Below are 24,310 nucleotides of genomic sequence, written 5' to 3' on the forward strand. Positions count from 1 at the left end.
ACCATGCGATTTTTTAATCGTTATCACGAATGCAACACGAATTGTAAATTGAATACGTTTTAGCTCAAAAGGGCATATGAGTTGAGATCATGGAATCTACGGAATGAGGACTTCCTAACCTTTGAATTTTCCTTTGAGTAAAGTTGCGTGAATCACATTCATCACCAATTTTTTCAATGATCAAACACGTTCCGTTGGATAGTTATGGTTGGTTTAGGCTTCGAAAGATCATGAGCACAGAAACTACATTTTTCTGTAAACCGTGCCTTGGTAAGCCAGGTACGTCCAAGGACTTAAAATATTCAGATAGATAGTTGGTGATTTCGTCTTCGTTTGTTACACATTTAAAAGATTCGAATCCATGCAGAGTACGAACTATTTGAATTTACCTCGTTTTAGTCATCCACATCTTCGTTCTTGCTCGCTAAATCAACCATCTTTGATTCTTTTGATGATCAATCTTATTCTGGAACTCTTTGTTGATGAGCAAACTACTCGATTCCTCGACAGGAACACGGACATTACCGTTTGTCAACAATTGCTTGGAGATTTGTTTACAAACACGGTAGTGAAGTGTCAACCCGAGCTGGGCCACGGCTGGGCTTACAATCAGCTCGAATTAAATTTTTAAAATGTAATTTCAATTTAATTAATATTTTGAATATATTTAGTAATTAAAATGTTATATTGTTACTAAATTCAGTTATTAAAGTGGTAAAAACAAAACTAATTATTTAATTTGTAGTTTTGACCGACTTATCAATTGTTGTGTTACTATAACTCCTAAATGCTTGTCCATAGGAAAGAGATGAATTTTTTGTGAAATTATCCTTTTTTTAATAGCCTATATGTTAACCCCGCCTGTGACGAATCCAAAGAACCAAATCTCATTGAAATCGGTGCAGCCGTTCTCGAGTTATAAGTGTTCTAACTAACACGATTTTCGACTTTCTTTTATATATATAGATGCATCAGCGAATTTAATAATTATTTTTTTATTTTTTCATCTTTTGGAACTTGAAATTAAGCAAATGATAAGCAAATATCAATAATTAAAGACGTGTTATTTGAAGGAGATTATGAAATAAATATTCATAGAAAAATTACTAACAAGATAATTTGTGATTTTTTGTTGTTTTCCATTTTAAATGTTGTACTTTTTTCTTTTATAAATCAAAATAATATCAATTTTTGATTATTATTTTTTTTTTCCTTTTGTATTTTTTTAATATTTAATTTTCATCAGCGAATTTGATAATTATTATTTTTATTTTTTTCCTCTTTTGCATTTTGAAATTAAGCAAATATTAATTATTAAAGACGTGTTATTTGAGGAGATTAAGGTATATATATTCATAGACGAGTAATTTGTTGAGGTAGTGCATATGTAGTTGGCATGCTTGGGTCGTAATCGCAAATGCGGCTGGTGCCGGGTTTTTATACCTTCGTTGAAGCGGTGAAGTCTTCTCTGATAGTTCCGTTTTTGTCGACTTTTTTCCTATAAAGGCCGTTTTACACGGGGCATGTACTTGCAGAATCTGACGCGTTAACGAAGGCGCAGTCAAAATTGCTTCGTGCTAAGCGATGAATCGCTAGAACATATGTGAAAATGCGTGGACGAGAGATGGCAAAATAGCCCGTTCTAATTTCGTTCATGCATTCGCACAATTCCACGCCATTTTAGAAATTAATGCAGCTCTAACCTGCGCAATTCCGTACCCCGTGTAAAACGGCCTTAAAGCCCCTTGCACACACACCGAATTAGGGCGGCCGGTAAAATATCCCATGCCCTCCCATAGTTGACACAATTGGAGGGCTTGATAGCTTGCACACTGACCGACCACGCACCGGTACCGACAGTCAGTCAGTCATTACCACTGTGGATCACGGCCGTAGAGTTTATATTACATTATATATAGTACTAGCACACCACCCGGTGTTGTTCGGCGAGGATATTACGCATAGCAGTGGGGAACTTGGAATGCATGGTCACGTTTCAGAATATTATGTTAAAGGAACAAAGGAGGTATGAGGACGGTATATAAGTAGTAACCGATTTCCTTATGCCGCGAATGAGATCAGCTTATACAGCGCTAATCAGTAAATGACCCTGAGGACACGTTGGACGCAACCGAAAGTAGCACTACGGGATTTGAGAGCATGAGATGCATCTATGTACTAACTTTGGTTGCAATGCTTGCCGCCGTATGGAAACGCACAGCGCATAGACATACAAACATCCCCTTTTATACATATATATACATTATTTTTCATCACGACAACCAACGTTTGACCGGTTTAAAACTGGACTACGTGCAAGCAATGCTCCACCGATAAAATACTAGCCAGTTTTTAACTGGCCGCCCAAAATCGGTGTGTGTGTGCATGGAGCCTGAGCTTACCCATTTTTGTTTGATGAAGAGATTCCGTTTTGCAAAGGTTAAAGACCGCGTCTCTATTCATGTAAACGCAGCTAATTTTTTGAGATTACTTCATCAGCAATATTCGCCGAGAAAGCACCAGATCCTTCCTCGGTCATCTGGTTTACCTTTTTCCCATCCCTGGTAGCATATCACGTATTATACCCTCATTGGTGAGGTAAGTAGCTTTTTCCGAAGTCATCCATTCCTCTATCTTTTCTTTGAATTCCAGAAACGAAATCTCCGGACACTGTACGTACTTTTCAAGGAATTTTGTATGGCATTCAGTGCCCTTAAAAGAGTAATTCACGAACCTCACGGCCTCTAGAAAATTGCGTACCATACCCTCATTCGCTTCCTTATAAACCTTCCGAATGTCATTTTCCCAGCGATACTTGTCCGTTAGCTCCCTGTTCTGCAGCCCCAAGATTGGATCTTTTCTTTCATCGGTCAGCTTTAGGCAGTCGGACGTAACGACGACGTTTCCCTTGGCCATGGTCACGATGATTAGCCGTTCAGGTTTTCCCTGAATCTCTTTACACTGAAGGATCCTCTCGAAGCATTTGTAGTAGCGGAGGAGAGAATAGGGTCCTTTTTTGCACGACAAATCTTTCGAAGTGAGGTTGATTTGTCCATGGCCTGACCCTTTGCCTCTGTGAGGAATCCCGACCATGGCGGTGAAGTAGTACAGCTGGCTCTTCACGTTGGAACCCTTGAGTTGGAAAACAAGGTCGCCGAACTCGCCGGCATACAGCATGTCATAAGCCACGCCAAATTGAATTTTAGCGGAGAGTAAATTTAGAAATGTCCATAGAATGAAATCCATCTGCAGGTAAAAGCTGGGCGCATAATCTTCTTCGTTGTTCTCCTCTTCATTGGAATCAGAAGCCATCTCCATCGGTTCCTCTTTCTGAATCTTCGATTGCATTTGCGGACGAATGCTTTTAAGGACAAGATTCCTTGAAAAGAGAAATTTGGAAATGCATGCCAACAGATCTCGCAGTGCACGGCATTTAGTACATAAAATAGTATATATAGTATACATAATACATACTATATGCTGTGCACATGAGTAGAAAAATTTCATTATGTCTTGAGTGTATTTTTCAATATACTTCTTTGCCATATCTTCTTTGCCGCAATGCCAAGCTCTCGCCGTCATCTCTCTTTTTTGACTCTTCGTCGGAATCCTCTTTCTCATCGGTATCGCCATTGTAGATGGCGATACCGTGTGGATGCGAGTCATGGCAAGGTTTTCTGACAATGAAGGCTTGAGAATGATTTTCTTCTGCACCCTTTCTTCGGCGGATAAACAACTGACACTTGCTCAGCTAATCCAGTAAAATCACACCTAGAAAGAGAATAAATTAAAATTTTTATTTTTCGCGCATTTTACCTTTATCCCCACTCCCTTTGGCTAAAATCATGTCGCAACGGGTATATTTAGACTCCACCAGGTAAGGGCTAAAGGATATTAGTGTAAACAGCACCCAATACGCCAGTGGCGTAACTATGGGGGGGATGAGGGGATAGATCCCCACCAAAATCTCAGAGAAGTTTTTAAAAAATTAAAACTTTTGCCTAGTTTTGACATATAAAAACTGCATCTCCTTAAAGTTAAATTTTTAGTGCCAAAATGATGCAAACTGTGTTTACAGTAGATAAAAAGGTGAGCTCTACGGCCTCAAGGTCAAATGGGGAAAGAAACACTCCAATGGCCGTAACAAGGGACCTCGTCAAAGGTATAAACAAAACACTATGTGGTATGCTGGAACGGGAAAATTCGCAGCAGTGACCAACCCCAGCCTCTCAACCGGAAACCCTTCACTAACACACGATCAACAGTGTAGAAACCTTCGCGAGGGTTTCTCCGGGAGAATATGCTCAAAACTGAGCGATGGAAGTGCCACCTGGACGGGAGAAGCGTACCGGTTTCGGAATCCAAGATTCCCTTCTCAACGCAACTGAGGTTAAAGCTTCACTTCAACAAGGTTGAGTGATGAAAAAACAACAGACACCGCTGAAATTTATGAAGAAGAGAGTGAGGGGGAGGGGAATGGTTGTGGTGTAGAGGGTAGAAGAGGAGAGGGGTAAATTGTGGTTGGACGTAAGGTATGGGGGGGGGGCGGAATAGGAGGGGAAGAGATAACGGGGGTAAAGAAGGGGGGGGGGAAAGGGAAGGTTTAACTTGGACGGAGGGTGGGGGAACGTGATGTAAGGATGACCGTTACGGAGTGGAAAATAACTGTGGGCGTAACGTTCTTAGTGCAATAGAGAAAATAGAGAACAATATGGGATGGGACCTTCATCACTATTAAGGAGTTTCCCTTTGTTTTTATAAATGTAAATGCTCTCGTATGCGTCAAGTAGGTGTTTTGATGTTTGTTTCAATAGAGTAAGGTTGTCTAGGGTTATTTCGTGGTCTGTATCCGTAAGGTGTTGTGCAATGCTGGATTTCTCAGGTTTATTGTTTTTGTAATATGAGAGGTGTTCTTTGTATCTGGTGAGAATGTTGCGTCTTGTTTGACCTATGTAGGAAGCTTGGCAGGAATTACAATTAATCTGATATATGCCGGATTTTTCTTGAAGAGGTATTTTATCTTTACTGGTGCCTAAAAGTTGTTTTAGTTTGTAATGGTTGGTGTACGTGATTTTAGTGTTAACTGAGTTGAAGACTTTGTCTAGACCTTTTGTTATGGTGGGGTAAAACGGGAGTTTGATGAATATTTTTGATAGGTCTTTTTTGTGAGTGGTTGAGTTGTTGATTAAGTGTTTGAATTCATGTTTTTTCAAGATATGGTCAATTAAAGAAGAAGAGAATCCGTTCTGTTTAGCAATATTTTTAATGAAGAGTAATTCTTTATTGAATGCTGGTTTACTAAGAGGTAGGTTTAAAAGTCTATTAATGAGAGAATGGAGGGCAGCAAATCTATGGCTTGGATGAACAAATGAGTAGTTGTGTATATAATTTGTTGTACTGGTGGGTTTTCTGTACATGTCAAAAACGATTTTGTTTTCGGATCGTGTTAAGAAGAGATTGAGGAAGGGAATTGAGTTATCAATCTCAGTTTCTACTGTGAACTTTATGGAAGGGAAAAGGCTGTTTAGGTTGTCTAGGAAAGTATTCAGTGAGCATTTCTTTGTGTCAAATACGGCAAAAATGTCATCCACATATCGTAAATAAATGGAAGGGAAGTAGGAGAATTTCTTCTTGAAGGTTTTTTCGAAATGCGTCATGAAGACGTTGGCAAGAAATGGCGAGAGTGAATTACCCATAGTAGTACCGAAATTTTGTTTGACCGACTGTTGATTCCTTTTTTTTCCTTGACAAGGTCAGCTAAGGGGGGGTTTATAATAACTTACGTCCTTCCATAGCTTGGAGAGCAATCAGATTGGTCTTGCGACAAAGATTAGAGTCCATTCCTCCTACTCCAAGTAGTTCGATCCCACTCCAACCAATTGGGGTGGCACGGGTAATTCAATTGCATCACTTTCAGAATTCACCCTGTATGTTATGTAACTGCTTGCATAACATAACCCTATATAAGCATGCGTAAGGTGAACTGATCAATCATATCCTCACCATACGTTGGCATCTGGGAGACCGGACCCTAGGCGATGAGAGAGTGACTCTTTGTTGTGTTTTGTTAAAATGACCATTGGAAGTGTTGACTCACTCTGTAAAGAAGACTAACAGTGGCCATCATAAGATCTTATTCTATCTCCATCTGGCGTGCAATTGCACGGATATTTCAATGAAATTAGAATAGGGGCTATTTCACCATCTTGCATGTATTCGTTCTAGCACTTTATCGCTTTGCGCGATGTTATTTTGACAGCGCCTTTGTAAATTCATCAGTTTGTGCAATTATGTGCACCGTGTAAAATGGCCGTTAACGGAAGAAATGCCTTTTTATGTACCTATATGTTTTTTTCCAACTGCCGCCGCCTTCGATCATAGTATTTAATCAGAAAATTCCGAGAGTTAGGTAAAACCCTGATACAGATAAATTTAATGTTACTTTGGCTTCAGTAGGTCCTATTTACCCGCCGAAATTAAGAAACTAATGATTTACAGCCCATAGCGCATTTCCATGGTGAAATTATTCAGTTAATCTAATCGTTCCTCCTATAATTCGTCCACATCCGACTCTTATTACTCCATCTCGTCCCGATATGCTTTCGAACCGCCGCCGATACCGCAGTTAGTTCCATATTTCCCCTAGTGGTAGCGCCACCGCGCCCAGAGTTTCGATGGAGGGGTTTGAGGGGTAAAAGCGCCCGTCAAGGCAACAATATCGAGCAGGAGATTAGTAACCAGTATATAAGGGCCATGGTTGCGGATTTCAGTTGCTCGAGACCACAGATATATACAATAGATTGGCAATGGGAGTGGGGGGGGTGAAGCCATGCCTTTCTGCTGGCGGCCATGTTGCTTTCACCGACCTATGCGTTTGCGTAAGTAGGGAACTGGAGGAAAATTACATTGTGAAAGATAATGGCGCATTGATTAAGGCTATGAACTATAGAAAACGTTGTCATTTTCGTTTAAGATGTATCCAATTAAAAAGAAAGGGACCGATCTTGACACTTACGTGGTAAATTAACCCATCTTTGAGCGGAACATAACCGTGACGAAGTTATGAAATTGGTAATATAAGCTGAGCTAAGATTAATACTAATTCGGTTCCTGCTCAATATTATGGAATTGGAATCCATATGCATGAGTTATCTCGAAAAAAAAATATTGTGTCCCAAATGTAGAAGGGGCGTAGCAGATGGGGAAAATGGTTAACTACGTCGTCTGCTAGTGTAGGAAGGTAGCCTACAATCGTGAATACATGGTATTGTTCACCCTTAGATTTACCAGCGACATTGTCACACTATTCAAACAAAATAATTCGAAAATTCCAAAGGTTTGATGCTTCCACTTACTGTATTTTTGTTGTCAAAGAGTTGTTGCTCAGTTAGAGTTGTCAATTAGACGAAAAACGTAGAAGCAATGCTACCTAACCTTTCACTGCCATAAGTAATCGGGCCAAAAATATTACGTAATTAAATTTGATTCAACCTATTTAAACCCATTATGATCTAACTTTCTGAGCAAGGCATGCTGCTTGGTGCTGTAAAATGCTTTTCTGAGGTCGTAAAGAGTCAATGCGATTGAATTCCTATCCTTAAGCATCAGAAATATAATTTACATTATTTTATATAGGCAGTGTTTTGGATTTCCCCTCACGATCACCCAATTGCGAACTTGAAAAGAAGTTATTGGCTTAAAAAACTCAACGATTTGATCCATGATCATCAATAATCAGTTTCATGTTGTTATAATATTCGAAGGGGAAGCAGACTATAATATAAATCTTACATCATGAGGGGGTACGTTTTTAATTAGAATTTCTATCTTACCGGGATAAGTGATTATAACAGACACCATGTTCTATATAGAAGCCACAAAATGATCAAATACCTGATAAGTGCTACATGGAAAGGTTGAATTATAATGAATGTGACCGCGTCATTTCACCGCGAGCACATGCAAACCATTATTTAAGCGATCAGTTTCTCGGAATTTCACTCAATAGATATTAACAAAGTCAAAACTTATGATTTTGAAAGAAATTCGTTAAGTTTCCAGATAGAGTTAAAGGTGCATAATACACGCTCTACATATCTAAATAAATAATAATACTACAACGGAAATAAAATTCCGATACAATGTAATAATGCAACAGCGGAAAGTATATGACATAATGGAAACTGGAGAAAGTCTTTTCTTGGTAAACACAGAAAACACAACTGAAAACATCATGATGATTCCGTCATCAAAACACAGACACCGAGACAGAGAATGCACATGTTATTAACCCCTCAACGCCGTCATGCGTACCCAGTACGCTTCCTGACCTACTGTATATAATTTTTTTTCTCCGCCAGATATTGTATTTTAGATTAAAACAAATTGCTCTATCTTTTGAAGAAATGCTTTCCCTCTCCAATAAAATATTCATAACGACTTTAGGCCTTCAGAAATTTTTTAAATGATTCGATGAAATTACGTTTTAAACCAGCACATTGACGACTTCGGTCGAAAAACTCAACGCCTATATTTATTCAAATCGCTTGAAAAATTATTATATAGTAGCGCACTACATTATGCAAGTTTACAAAAAATTTTAATGATAATGATCGTATATTATGAACGATATAAATTATTGAATGATAGTATGCCAATAAGGTGAAGTCTTCTTAATCTCAACCGGCCGCTGGGATGGTATTTAAATAAATGCCCGCCGCGCTTGAGGGGTTAATTACCGATCCTAGAGATATGAAGCTACTGCATTTGAAATGATATCGCTTTCAGAAACTCCGGTAAATATCCGCTTCCGTCACACACCTTTAGAATTTGTTTTCGAGAGCAATTTGCATTTCAGCAAAAATAACGTGTCACAGTTTCATGATGCTATTTCTACAACTATGTGAATTTTGCCAACAATAAATTTAAAAAGGTAGAGCATAACCTGCACTTCACGTGATATAAATTTCGTGGCGATACGTACAAAAAAAAGGCTTTGGAAAATATTTTCATGCTCTGTGAGATGGAAGCGGAGACATTACTGAACGCAAACCATGCTTTCCTTATATCTATTATTTACGCGTGTAGAGACACATTTTCGCCCCCAGGAAAATTTCCCCTCGTAGTATACTTAAATGTGCACCCCCACATAACGTAGTGGATCACCATTCTTCTTTTAAAAAGCTCCAAAAGCAGGAAAAGTAGCCTCTCAAATACACGTATGTTAATGGCACATGAGCAACGGTCGGTGAAAGCAAGATGGCTAGTTGCGCAAAATTCTTCTGCCGGCCGGCTTCAGCGCCACCGTGAGGAAAACATAGGCACTGCCAATCTATTGTATATATCTGTGCTCGAGACCACGAGCCGAACAGTCTGTATACCGTAGGGTGGCGCCCGGGCCCGCCAGGTAGCTATCGGGCCCGTGCGCCATCCTATGTGTTGTATGTATGTCGTATAGATGTCGCCACATATGTGTCGGTGCTGCCACTTGTGGTAGAGTGTTGTTTGCTGTACAGAAACCGGCAGTCTTTCTGTGGTGACTACATTGTCAAGACCAAGTATTATAACGGACCAATAAATCTACAACATGGTGTCAGAAGTGTCGCGAAGTACCAGTTTCTTTAAGTCTGTGCTACGACTGTTATGTTTCAAGTAAAAGTAGATCGAAATGCCTAAAACCGACGAATCCGACCGGCTTGAATCAAATACGGGTGTTCAACCGCGATCACAGACTACGATCGGCATGTCAGGCCACGTGCGTCCGATGGAGACAGAGGGCAATATCGCAGTGAATTGGTAACACTGGTTTCAAACTTTCGAAATATATCTAATTGCCAGTGGTCTCGTGTCAGAAAAGGAAGAACGACGGGTGGCATTATTACTCCACTACATTGGCCCCTACGGGTTGGAGGTTTTTAACTCCTTCAACGTGGACAGATCACAAGTTACTTTTGATGAATTGGTGAGAAAATTTAATAGCCATTTCCTGCCAAAAAAGAACCTGACTATGCAAAGATATAAATTTTTTTCAAGCCTACAAGGTCAGGATGATATCGATGTATATTTGACTGACCTGCAAAATCTGAGTCATACGTGCGAGTTCGGTAATTTGCGAGAGTCGCTGGTAAAGGACATATTTATACTAAATATGAATCGGCGACATCATGTGGTTAGAGAGAAGCTACTGCAAGAGCCAGACCTCGATCTCTCTAAGACAGTTTATCTCGCCAAAGTCATTCTGTCGTCACAGCGAGATGCGGAAAAACTGGAAGTGGCTGATGTAAGCTTTGTTCAACGTTCGCGCCCCGGTGCACCATCACGTCGGACGACCACGCCACGGTGAGTTTACTTGAGGGTGAGGGGGGGAGAAATTCGCGGCAAAGCGGGGTCGAGCCGCTACCCCGGCCACCGTGGCGTGGCAATCGCGTGACGTCAGGATAACAGCCAATCGGCAGCGACTAGCAGACAACAACAAACCGTTTGTAATCGTTTGAATCTAAACATGCCTTCGTCTCAACGTTGTCATGCTTTTGGATACGGCGCGCGGAAAACTCCTGATAGCCCTATCAAATTGCATTCATTTCCTCGGAATGAACATCTGTAAGTACAAAGTGAAAGAATCTTGTAGTATAAGTTGGCCATTAATGCACTGAAAGCCAGTAGGTGAGAACGGCGGTTCCGTCGTATATCCCTGTTCTTCCAATTCACTTTCAAAATTAATGAAACAATTGTTTTTATGTGACATATCGTACTTAGCGTATAATATTCTTATGTTCTTGGAGTATCTGTGGATTGTTTTCATTAGTGTCATACTATATATGTGCTGTAAATGGTGTTATGACGGGGTAAATGCAAGTGCAAAGGGTGGGGAGTAGTACTTAAGTACTATTAGGTCATTATTTTCTTCCATGCGAGAGACAGTTATTCACTATAAGATAATTTTCCACGGGATTACCCTTATATTGAGGAAGCTGGCGTGATGAGTATTCCCTTTGAAGATAATCCTTTCTATGCCTCCAACACTTTGGCAAAGATATCCTATCTTTATTTCAGATTTGCGGGTGAAAAAATGTTCACCATCGATGACCCTCCACATCTCCTGAAGTGCCCACGAAACATGTTCATGGAATATGATAATAAAGAAGAGGTATAAACATTAGCAAATACTTCAAAATTGTCATTATTATGTAAATAACCATAATTAATTATAAATTTGTTGTAGATGACAGTTGGTGGTGTGGCTATTTGGAAAATAGACCCACAATGAGGAGACTGTGAATCTGAGTAGAAGACTCACTGGGAATATCGTTCACTTCCCCAAGATATCCACCTCTGCTCTTAATCCTACGTAAAGAGAGAAAATGAAAGGGAGCCTTGCCGCCCATGTATTCTGTCGATTACTGTTTTCTCCATTTGGACATTTTTGTTCGGTTAGGTGAGTATGATTTCATATAGATATGAGAAACTGTAAATAGATAAATTTAGTAAGGGAGACATCCATGTTATTTTTACTGCCTATTGCAGGGTGGATTGATTAAGGTGTGAGTGTGACTGCAGAAATCGTTCAATTCATAAAGCAGTTTTGCAGCTTTAATGGAAGTGCCCAACAGAAGAACTCGAATGGAAATCTTGTGGCCCCTTGCATGATAAATGTCAGCATCTGGAATTTTAGGAAGAAGGTATTGAAAAAGTTGATATATTTGTGATTCGCCAATTCTGTGCAGTCTCTATAGTGGGTATTTCTATATTAAGTTTTATTTATCAAATTGCATTCTCTGACAATTTGCATTTCTCTGACCAAGCATTAGCCTGTACTTCTCCTGATGTTTTCACAAAGTTATGGTTTTTTGAAAAGTATCTTTCCCTGTTACTCATTTAGTGTGTTTAATTACTCATGCACCAAGATTCAATAGAACACATCAGTCAGATTACACAACATAGCCAACATTCTTAGCACAACTTACAAAATTATTCGGTACATATAATGGCCTGATTTATTTCAACAATCAACGATGGGAATACCATTCAAGATATGTATAAACATACTGTTTTCTGTGTAAGATGAAGGAGATATTATTTCTTTGTATCTTATGAGAAATTCTTTTCTCTGTCTTTTAGGGAAGTGTAATGAAACTTTGTCTTAAGGCCTCACCCTTAGTGACCAAGATATGAGAAATATTAGCGAAAACAGTAGTTACAGTTTTTGCTACCAACTTTAATAAAATAGCCATTACTTAAAGACAACGAGTACCAAAACCTCTAATTTTTGCATGGCAGTGGTAATACAGCCAACTTTTTGAACAGAGGACAGTAAAGGGCATCATGTTTTTAAAAAATTCATAGCCTAAATGCCTCTTTTTTTGATCTATAAAAATGGCCATTGTCTTATTGTTAGACGAGGAACTCCAATGTATTCAATGAGATAGGTAGAGAAAGTATGACTCACTTTTTGCATTTTTCTTTCAATTCTCCATAATTATTGTTGCTGTGAGAACAATATTGGTGTCAACAGCATAGGGAATGGATTGGAACCATTTATTTGTAGAAAACTATTTATATGATCATTTATGTCTGGAAGTGATAGGATAGGCACAGGGAAGGAGCTTAATGGAACTCCTTGGTTTAGGCCTGTACCCAGGCAAATGAAAGTTACACCATTTCCTGAGGTAATGACAAATTGAATTTGGTCCGACAAGTAGGTTTCAATCAAAATTAGCTATGACACAAAAACCATCAAGTCAAGTTTATTGAGTATCAATTGGTGGTCCACAGTGTTAAAAACTTTTGAGAAATCGAAAAATATTGTAGCAACTTCCATTTTATTATCTAGAGCATTGATAATGTGGTTTTCTAAGTGATGGATTTCAGAAGATGAGATTACTGTTTCCTGCCCTTGGTATTTATGGTTAGGAAGTAAATACCTATGTCCTTATTGATGTTGGGGAATATGAATTATTTAATCAGTATAACTGCATTTATCAAGGGAGATATTGTCGTGGGAAGAAATGGATTGCTAGACAAGTAAATCTCATCTATTTGTCAGCATAAATGTGAAAATTATAACTTCATATCTCAAATAAAACTTGCCTAAAGGAGGTAGTAAAGAAATGCTGCCTTCGATTTTTGGTAACCAAAACGGTTGTTCCATAAGAAATGCACAAGGATAAATGTTTTACCACCCTAAACACTTAAGGTCGCTCACTCAAAAACATTTTTCAAACAAAGGAGTGGATACTGCTTTGGCAAATCTGGACAGCTTTTAATGGAAATTTTGAAGCATGTATGTTAGGCCGGCCCTTATTTTTCAGAATTGAGAAAAGTTATGTTTTCCTAGTCTCAAAATGGTCCAAATGAGGTTCATATTCACGTGTTAAAATTTGGTTACTTTAAAATAACGGCAACCCGTGCCCCAAGGGCCCTAAGTACTGAGGACCCTCAATTGAGATTTTTGGGGCCGAAAAAGTGCTATTTCTATGTAAAACGTAAAAGTAAAGCCCTTTAGGGCCGATTTTCTGTTTGTTTTGACCTATCTCTAAGCGTTTACGAGATATCGTCCGTCGTAATGCAATCCACCCCCCAGGGCGCTACCCCGCACCGCGGCGCCGCTGAGGTACGGCCCGCACCACTTATTAGAGACTTCCCCTCCACCCCCTCCCCTCCCTCGGCAAAGACCTTGCTCCTGATGGCAAGATGTAGTCTTTGAAGAAATGTGCTGACGTTAGAAAGAGTTTAATTGTCATGACAATACTTCCAATCAAAGTGATCAATTTACTCGTAATTTCACCTGTCTATGAATTTCAGTACATACTAACCAAAACAAAATACATTTTCATATTTCTAATCTTTCACTGACACCCCATATTTGGCATTTAAAGTGTATTTGCGGACGTTAGGGGTTGTGCTACGATGAAAATTCACACTTATTGTTAGTAATTAATTTTGAAAGCTCTCTTCCCTCTACGTGGTTGACTTAAAATCTTGAATTGTTTTCACACCTCTCTCTGCACAATCATACCCCCGAATAATTTGCAAATCGTTTTTGTAATCAGGATGTTTATACCATTCTTGCGTGGGCACATCAAAGAATGCAGTTCATATTTCCAATGCATTAAATAGCTTTCTCGAATTAGTAGTGACAAAATTTGATATAGATACTGTGGTCAGGTCTCTACGTTTATAGAATGCCATCTTTGGTGGATCATATTTTCCCTCACGTGTCCTCATATGGCATACCACGTTTTCCTACTCACACCCAGAAAAGGAATCGTCAAAGAATGAAAAACCTACCAACTCCTCATTCAGGTACCACAAGTGGTTTGAAAACCTCTTTTGTACTCCTTTCGCTATGTCCAGGTTAACACTTTCGTAATTTTAGGATCTGAAAGTCGCTGTTGGGAGCAGATGTAGCACAAGGAGCGGAGAACCACAACTTTTTCTTTCTTCTTGATCATATTGAAATCCATTCCACCAATAACTGCATTTCGTGCTCCTATACGATTGCATAAAAATTTTACTTCTTCATCTCACGCACATTTATCCGAGAGATTTACTGCGTGCGTCAAAAATTCAATGGCACCGCCCCTTGCAATGTCAAACAATTCATCAAGTTTTGTGGTGAAAGTTTCTCTTCCTTAAATCTCCACAGTAGATTCCATTCTCTCTTTATGTCGTCGCAAGTTTATCCCTTCGTTGTGTAATTTTCTAACTTTTCAATCGCCTTATTTTCCGTAATAACAGGAATTCTCGTTTAGGTCCATGGATGAAACGCATTTCTTACGGTTTTTCTCGTACTTAGTTTATACATTTCAAACCCGTTAGGTTATAGAAAAACACACAGTACTTCTCTCACTGGAAGTAACTTTAACTTTAACTGTAAGTAACTTTAAGTCAAGTATTTGAAAAGGTTGTTCCTCTTGTGTCATGATTAATGTTTTTTAAGCCTACAATGTCAATCTTAACCCTTCAACGCCGTCCTATGTGTGCGCCGACCCCTTAAATCTTAGTTTGTTGCCACCATACGACTGCGCGCCATTACTGCATGGTTTTTTCAAAACTGCTCTTTATGTGCAAAATGTTATAAGCATTTCATACAATTGTGTTTGTATGAAGGAATGAAAATAATGAGCAGGGCTTCCAGGGCCATAACAGTCGATAGAAATATTCAAGGAATAAGAAACGAGGCAGTCAGTTCACATTTGTAGATCCATGTGGAGAGATAGTTATTTCTTATGTACAGTGCGCAAAGGATAAGAAGTGCTAAGTTTTTAAGGATTTAAGGAGGAAAGTGGTGAAAAAACTAGTTTATCATGAATACACGTGACGTTCATTTTATGAATAGGCTAACAAGAAAAAGTATGAAATCAAGCCATTTGTGGTACCTGAATGAGGAGTTGGTAGGTTTTTCATTCTTTGACGATTCCTTTTCTGGGTGTGAGTAGGAAAACGTGGTATGCCATATGAGGACACGTGAGGGAAAATATGATCCACCAAAGATGGCATTCTATAAACGTAGAGACCTGACCACAGTATCTATATCAAATTTTGTCACTACTAATTCGAGAAAGCTATTTAATGCATTGGAAATATGAACTGCATTCTTTGATGTGCCCACGCAAGAATGGTATAAACATCCTGATTACAAAAACGATTTGCAAATTATTCGGGGGTATGATTGTGCAGAGAGAGGTGTGAAAACAATTCAAGATTTTAAGTCAACCACGTAGAGGGAAGAGAGCTTTCAAAATTAATTACTAACAATAAGTGTGAATTTTCATCGTAGCACAACCCCTAACGTCCGCAAATACACTTTAAATGCCAAATATGGGGTGTCAGTGAAAGATTAGAAATATGAAAATGTATTTTGTTTTGGTTAGTATGTACTGAAATTCATAGACAGGTGAAATTACGAGTAAATTGATCACTTTGATTGGAAGTATTGTCATGACAATTAAACTCTTTCTAACGTCAGCACATTTCTTCAAAGACTACATCTTGCCATCAGGAGCAAGGTCTTTGCCGAGGGAGGGGAGGGGGTGGAGGGGAAGTCTCTAATAAGTGGTGCGGGCCGTACCTCAGCGGCGCCGCGGTGCGGGGTAGCGCCCTGGGGGGTGGATTGCATTACGACGGACGATATCTCGTAAACGCTTAGAGATAGGTCAAAACAAACAGAAAATCGGCCCTATAGGGCTTTACTTTTACGTTTTACATAGAAATAGCACTTTTTCGGCCCCAAAAATCTCAATTGAGGGTCCTCAGTACTTAGGGCCCTTGGGGCACGGGTTGCCGTTATTTTAAAGTAACCAAATTTTAACACGTGAATATGAACCTCATTTGGACCATTTTGAGACTAGGAAAACATAACTTTTCTCAATTCTGAAAAATAAGGGCCGGCCTAAATTGTATGTAGTAGGGCATTTACAATTTTCTGACATTTTCCGACCTTGAGTTTTACATGATTTCAATGTGGATTGTATGCCCCTAAAATTGATTAATTTGGAAATTCCTAGTAAGTTTACATGGAGACTACTGTTCATTATTCCAGACTTAGGATTCTTTTGAATGCAAAAGTGTATTTTTTCCATCCTTTGAAATAAATTAATAAATATTTAAGGCTGGGTAAATTAATCAAATTTCAAAATAAGACAAAGAGTCGGGTTTTTCTGTAATCAGAAAAATCTTTCCCGTTCCCACCTCATTGTTTTGTTTGCTTTTATTTAATAGTTCAGTCAGACTGTTAAAAAGTTACTGCAGTCAAAATTTTTAAATACACGAGTGTTCCTACTGCTAATTTGCTTTGAGTTGTATTCTCACGTGCAAAGATTTTTTAGATTAATTCATTTAGTCATTCATTTTACATAAGAAATGAGGACCATAGAAGCCTAGGGGGACTAGTACAATTATTTTAGATAATAGCTGATAATTCTTGGTAATTAATTGCACTTATCTTTCTTGGTTTCTAAGATCCTCAATTATACAGTAAAACCTCTTTACATCGTAATGAAGGGGACCAAAAGTTGGGCAATTTGATGTTTGGAGGTAGTTAGGCTGTCTCGGGAGTATCTCCTTGGTATGATAAGTGGAGGTTTTATGAGATAAAGAGGTTCACTACAAAGAGGTTTGCCTATAAATTTACATGTAAAACTGGCTGCAGGGGTGGTATGAAGTGTGGAGGTTTATGATGTAAAGAGGTTCACTGCATAGAGGTTTTACTGCATAGAGGTTTTACTGCATAGAGGTTTTACTGCCGGCCTCGGTGTTAGCGGGGTAACGTTCTCGCCTGCCAAACAAGAGGTCGCGGGTTCGAGTCCCGCCTGGGTAAGTTTCCCCGGTCCAGGGCATGGTCGTTTGTGTACGTTTACATGTTACATTTGTTGAACACCCCGGTGTAAAATGGCCAATAAGAGCTGTATCCGGTGGTTTGAGAATAAAATAAAAAAAAAATAAATAATAAAATAAAATATGTACATAATCCTAACAACAAAACACATTCGAATTTGTAAGGGAGTCTTAAATTATATGACATTATTGACAATGGTAAGATATTTTCATAATAATATGTTTTGTACCTTGGCTTTACTTCAACTCCAAAAGTCACCTCAAATCAAGAGATATGTAATAACATCCCTTTCACTACAGTAATTTCTCCTGTGTTTCGAAATTTTGATTTGATTACTAATTTTGTGCAATATGGATTAAAAACTGGAATGAGATACCATGGATTAGTAGTGGTTTTCTGTTCATCGTACTCTACACTGTACAGTGCAGTATAATCTTCTAAGTTTGATGTATGATAAGTACATTTGAGAGATTCAGCCATAATAGTGTGTGTGGAAACCAAATTGGAAATAGGAAAGATTCACTTTGTTAATTTTCATTGATACGAATGCACTTTGAGATATGAATGGATAACTGCAGCTGAAAAATTTTCCAACCGGTTACAGTAGGCTATATGCTTTTTGAAACATCCTACCATTTTTGGTAGGCAACTAAAAATCGTCAGTAACAATCCCGATTTGGTTGACAACCGAACATCATCTGTAGCCGACCGGGTTCAGTAGGCTACCGAGAATCATCTGCCTGAGTGAATTCTTCCCATTTCCAATTTGATTTCCACCCTTACCAATATGTCTGAAGCCTTCTCATTTAAACTCAGCTGATTTGGGCGTTACTTAGTAGAATGATGAAATATTCATGGTGAAACAAAAACCAAGTACTGTTCCAAAAACTTTTTATTTGGTATCAACTATCTTGTATGATGTTGGGCACGATATGGTGGAAGTTCTTAATATTAGTAAAATAAGACATTGCAATATTTCCATGACTTTTATTATGACACTAACACTTCGTCATTACCAACAACATCAGGTGTTGCTTGATCGCACTTGATAACGTTGTTTGTAACGACGGAACACGTAGTGTCATAATAAAACTCAGTGGAAATATTGCAATGCCTTATTTTACTAATGCTATCAACTAGTTTCAACATTATTTAACAAGACAATTTGTCTTGATAGCAAATAAAAAGTTTGTGAAACAGTATTTGGTTTTCGTTTCACCTTCTAATTTAATTATATTGCATCAAACGTAGGACATTATACTGTAGTACACATTACGGTATATATACCTGATATTTACAATAAAATGTTGTACATTAATTGTTATGATGGAAGCTTATTTGTTAATATAATGACTAGATTTTCAATGTATAAATATTATTTTAATGTGTGTGGGTTGTAACCCATGTTTATTGATTTGAGCTTTCCTAACTTTTTACAATGTTAGTTTAGACTGGTAGAACGTACGAGTGGTACGTGGGAGTTTCGTTCCAATTAATTCTTACAAACTAATCCTTATCCGCTTTACGTGTGAATTTTGTGGACTCCTATCCTGCTTGTTAAAGAATAATTTCTGTTGTAATAACGATTTTTCATGTACAGACACCAGCTCAAAATAAAGGCTTTTGAAGCGCAATCGGATTTTTTACTTATTTGAAGCAGTAATACCCCTATCCTTATAAGATCCCTACAAATTCCTGTCCCTAAATTCGCGCTGGTTAAAGGAAATAAGAAAAAATAATAAGTAATACGTAAATACAGCAATATATGCAGACGACATTGGCGGTCATTTCCGATTGGCTGTTATCCTGACGTCACGCGATTGCCACGCCATGGTGGCCGGGGTAGCGGCTCGACCCCGCTTCGCCGCGAATTTCTCCCCCCCTCACCAACAAGTCTACTCGCCGTGACCACGCAGAGTTCAGCAACGGCACTTACTCAGTTCAGTGTCGAGTATGCTCTAAAAAGGGTCATTATGCAAAATGTTGCTTTTTTCGTGACACTATTAAAACTGTGACGGTCGATTCTATCGATCAAAATGATTCTTTGTTTTTGGGTATCATCAATTGCCAAAATGAATTGGCACGGTCCACGGGAAATACGCAGACGCCCGCGCATGCGCAGCAACGTCAGCCGTTCGGGCGGCAGCTGCTCAGATCGCCGCGGCAGACTCAATGCTCCAAGTGTGGTCAAGTTCATCGCTACAAGTGTCCAGCAGAACAGGTTCAGTGTCGAGTATGCTCTAAAAAGGGTCATTATGCAAAATGTTGCTTTTTTCGTGACACTATTAAAACTGTGACGGTCGATTCTATCGATCAAAATGATTCTTTGTTTTTGGGTATCATCAATTGCCAAAATGAATCAAAGTCAAACGATGACAAACCTGTGATGTGTCATAATGTTTTATCGTCAGCCTGGCAAATAGAACTAATGATCAATGATATTAAAGTTCCATTTATTTTGGACACTGGTGCCATGACGAATGTCATATCCTACGAAACATTTAAAATGTTAAATATTGCCGAGTCTAATATTGTACAAACATCAATTAGAATAAGTGGATTTGGGGGTAGTGAGGTCAAAGTCAGGGGAATAGTTAATTTAAAATGTGTACTTGTTCCTGCAAGGGTTGTGTCAATTAAATTTGTGGTCGCTGACCAACCATGTTTTTCTGTTATAGGGCTCACAACATGTCAAGAGTTGGGACAAATCAAGAGAGTTTTAATGACCTCTAATTCTAATATATTTGTACGAAGTGTCACATTTGACTCACTATTGCTTAAATATTCTGACCTTTTTCAGGGTTTGGGATGTCTCCCATACAAATGTACTCTAAATATGCACTCTGATGTACCACCCAAGGTTGAGCCTCTCAGGAAGGTGCCATTTTATTTATACTCAAGGCTCAAAGATGAGTTACAGAGAATGGAAAAGCTGGGGGTGGTAACAAAGGTATCTGACCCAACACCCTGGGTAAGCTCAATTGTAATAGTAGAAAAAAAGTCTGGGCAGTTGAGGATCTGTCTTGATCCTCGTAATCTTAATCGGGCATTAATGAGGTCTCATTATCCTCTGCCAACTATTGAACAAGTAAGATATAAACTCAAGGGTGCTAATGTATTTTCTCATCTTGATGCTTATTCAGGCTTTTGGATGATACCATTGGAACCAGAAAGCTCTAATTTATGTGCTTTTCAAACCCCCTTTGGCAGGTATAAATTTCTGAGGCTGCCATATGGACTTAATTCTGCACCAGAAATATTTAGCAGGATCATGACAGAAATATTTTCTGATATCCCTGGTGTTTTGGTTTATGCAGATGATATTTTGGTGTGGGCAGAAAATGAAAGTATACATACTGAAAGAATTCAAAGAGTTTTTCAAAGGGCTAAGGAAGTTAATCTTAAATTTAACAAATCAAAATGTCATTTCAGAGTCAAGGAAATTAACTTTCTAGGTCATATTTTTGATGAGAATGGCATGAGGGCAGATAATTCTAAAGTTAGGGCCATATGTGAAATGCCTAGACCACAGAACCCTAAAGAATTGAAAAGATTTCTTGGTATGGTTACTTACTTAAGTCCCTATTTAAATAATTTGGCAAAAGAATCTGAAACACTTAGAAAACTTCTTGCTAAAGATGTTGTCTGGACTTGGGATTCAAATCATGATAGTGTATTTAATAGATTAAAGAAAATTATAACTACTGCCCCAGTGCTTAGACATTTTGATGTTAATTTACCAATCACACTGTCAGTTGATGCTTCTAGCACTGCTGTTGGAGCTGTTCTATTGCAAAAGGGTCAACCAGTTTCATATGCTTCAAAGAGTCTTACAGAAAGCCAGCAAAGGTATGCACAAATTGAAAAAGAATTGTATGCTATTCAGTTTGGTTGTCAGAAGTTTCATCAATTTGTTTATGGACATATGGTCAATGTTGAAACAGATCATAGACCTTTGGTGACATTGTTTCAAAAACCATTGGCAGATGTGCCTAGTCGCCTGCAAAGAATGATGTTGGCACTTCAGTCCTATCATTTAAAAGTTATTTATGTTCCTGGTAAATATATGTTTATTGCTGATGCACTGTCAAGGGCTCCTCTTCCTGAAACTGAAGTCACTGACATTGAACAGGATGTGGAAGTCCATATTAATTTGTTGTTAAAAAATCTAGCCATGTCTGAGCAAAAACGTGAAGAATTTATTGCTGTAACAAATGATGATCCAACATTGTCAGTACTCAAAAAATATTATTATGAAGGCTGGCCAAGCTCAAAAATGAAAGTGGAACAGTGTGCTAAACCGTACTGGAATATGCGCTCTGAAATAAATGTAGCAGGTAACTTAGTTTTTAGAGGATCCAGTCTTGTTGTCCCTGCTGCCTTACGCCATGAACTTTTACAAAAAGTCCACATGGGTCATCAAGGGCTAATTAAAACTAAAAGTTTAGTTCGTGGCATAATATACTGGCCAAATATGAACTCAGACTTAGAAAATTTAATCAGTCAATGTGAAATTTGTGCCAAATTCCGGTGTCATAATCCCCATGAACCAATTTTTAATCACCCCATTTCTAAATTTCCCTGGGAACGAGTTGGAGTCGATTTATTGTCCTTTAGAGGTTTGACGTCCTTAGTAATTGGAGATTATTATTCTAAGTACTTTGAGTTGGCATTGTTAAAAGCAGGATATACTGCATCCTTAGTGGTCACCCAACTCAAGTCAATTTTTGCTCGCCATGGAATCCCAGTCTATCTGGTTAGTGACAATGGCCCTCCGTTTAGTTCAGCAGAATTTAAAACATTCCTTTCTGAATGGGAAATAGAGCATGTTACCACGATTCCTTACTATCCAAGATCTAATGGCCAAATTGAAAGTTTTGTTAAAATAGCAAAAAGTATCCTATTAAAGAGTCACGAGGAAGGCAAAGATCCTTATCTAGCCTTGCTTCATTATAGGACCACTGCTAAAACCAATTTACCTTCACCATCAAAACTATTAATGGGCCGTCAGTTAAGATTTAATTTGCCTATTTCTCTCCAAAATTTACAACCGAAGACAGTGACGTTTAAAGAATATCAAAGGGGCATTAAAAAGCAAAGAACTTCCATGAAAACCTATGCTAATCAGAGAACAAAAGAATTGCCCACATTAAAGGCTGGGGATCATATATACTTCAAAAAATTTCCAAATGATTATTGGCATCCAGCTGTCATTACAGCTGTATCAGAAAACTGCCCCAGGTCATATTACCTTAGGACACCTGATGGAACTATCTATCGGAGAAACCGCCATCATTTGAGGCTAAAATATAATAGCTCGAAATCATTTCCACAATCAGTGCAAAATTACAATAACCTGGCAGAACCCCCCACTCCCAAGGCAATTCAAGGAATGAGCTCTCAGGTTTCAAGGGAAGGACAGGATGACCAACAACTATCAACACCTAAGTCTAACAGGTCTAGGTCGGGTCGACTTGTTAAGCCCCCTAAAAGGTACTCTGACTCAGAGTATCCTTAATTGTGTTTAAATCCTCATATGTATGTATTATGTATTATTTCCAAGAATGTTGTTGGGTTCATTATATTTTTATTAAAAGTTATTTTGTTATAAAGGAAGGGAGATGTTGTATGTATGTCGTATAGATGTCGCCACATATGTGTCGGTGCTGCCACTTGTGGTAGAGTGTTGTTTGCTGTACAGAAACCGGCAGTCTTTCTGTGGTGACTACATTGTCAAGACCATGTATTATAACGGACCAATAAATCTACAACACTATGGTATACAGACTACAGTGTTTTGCCATTTTATATTGCCGGATTTATATTGTCAATCTCCACATGAGTGATCAATAACGAGGCACGAAGTTCGTGGAGCAGTGGAGAGACACGAACTTTTGTACAATTACAAACTATCGTCTTCGGCATTGGTAACATTTAACAACGTCTTCTTCGTTTGACATAGCAAGCTCACACGGCCAAGCCTAGGCCTTAAAATAACAAGTACCGCACAAAATAAACACTTCACTGATTCACAACCAGCTCTTTGTCAATACACTGTCACGGTCTCCACCGCGACGTCTTCGCCTAGACGAACAGCTGACGGAACATTTTCAGTTCCGGGGTAATAGGGTAGTTTCCTTCATCAAAGAAAACGAAGGGCATTGATTGCTATTCGTTACCCACCATTAGGGTTTTCATAATATACAAATTATTTGGTTTTAGAAATTCCAGTGTAAACGAATGGCAATGGTCAATTTTAACCTCATTTGAAAAAGGCCAGATTGGCGCCCATGCGATGACACTCCACGTGAGCGTCACAGGAACCTAGTTTCTATACGAGTAGATAGGAGTTTTACAATGTCTGAGATTACCAATGCATGCATGTGGCACAGAGCTCAGGGAAACATCTATCAATAATCACTTATTAAAACTGACTAAGGTCGGAAAGTTTTAATGAAATCAAATATTAAGTTTTGAATATTTTCGATTTTTTGTTTTCTTTTTCAATTTTATTACTTTTGGAATTTTAAAAGTAACTTGCTTATTTACAAAAATAGATTGTATATAAAAATTTGAAGTAATAAAAAAAATTCAAGTCAATAATCCAAGTGGTCAGAAAAAATCTGATATAAAATTTGCAAAATTATTTTAGCAATATCTTTGAAAATCCTTCATGCTTAATGGAAAAATAAAGATTTGCTCTTTAGTTTGCATGTACCACTTTCCAATGCACAAAGAAAGAAAATACTGCATTGAAGAGATATTTTTAACTTCAAAAATAAAATACAATAGAATATGGTTTATTGCGCGTAGAGAGTGAAAGAGTACTAAATTGGCATTCCGGAATCGAATAAGTACACCTCAGTTGAACGGAAATTACCTTTTCGAGCACTTCATTCACGACAGGGTGGGAGCTTCGGGAAAGGCCTCTCTGCATTTCAAAAATCTCAGCCCTTGTGTAGAAAATTTCACCGC

General features: G+C 38.4%; 2 protein-coding genes across 2 annotated transcripts; one reads left to right on the plus strand and one right to left on the minus strand.

Moving 5' to 3' along the window:
- Positions 1-1,509: 1,509 nt before the first annotated feature.
- LOC124165856 lies at positions 1,510-24,310 on the minus strand. Its single transcript, XM_046543382.1, has 2 exons — positions 24,216-24,310; positions 1,510-3,771 (listed from the first exon to the last, which is right to left on the minus strand). Exon 2 carries the CDS (start codon positions 3,664-3,666, stop codon positions 2,545-2,547), a length of 1,122 nt encoding a protein of 373 aa, XP_046399338.1. The 5' UTR covers positions 3,667-3,771; positions 24,216-24,310; the 3' UTR covers positions 1,510-2,544.
- Positions 20,172-22,853, plus strand: LOC124164985 (uncharacterized protein K02A2.6-like). Its single transcript, XM_046542224.1, has one exon. The coding sequence runs from the start codon at positions 20,172-20,174 to the stop codon at positions 22,851-22,853; it is 2,682 nt and encodes an 893-aa protein (XP_046398180.1).

The sequence above is a fragment of the Ischnura elegans genome, chromosome 9, assembly GCF_921293095.1.
Source record: "Ischnura elegans chromosome 9, ioIscEleg1.1, whole genome shotgun sequence".
In the NCBI taxonomy this organism is placed as follows: domain Eukaryota; kingdom Metazoa; phylum Arthropoda; class Insecta; order Odonata; family Coenagrionidae; genus Ischnura; species Ischnura elegans.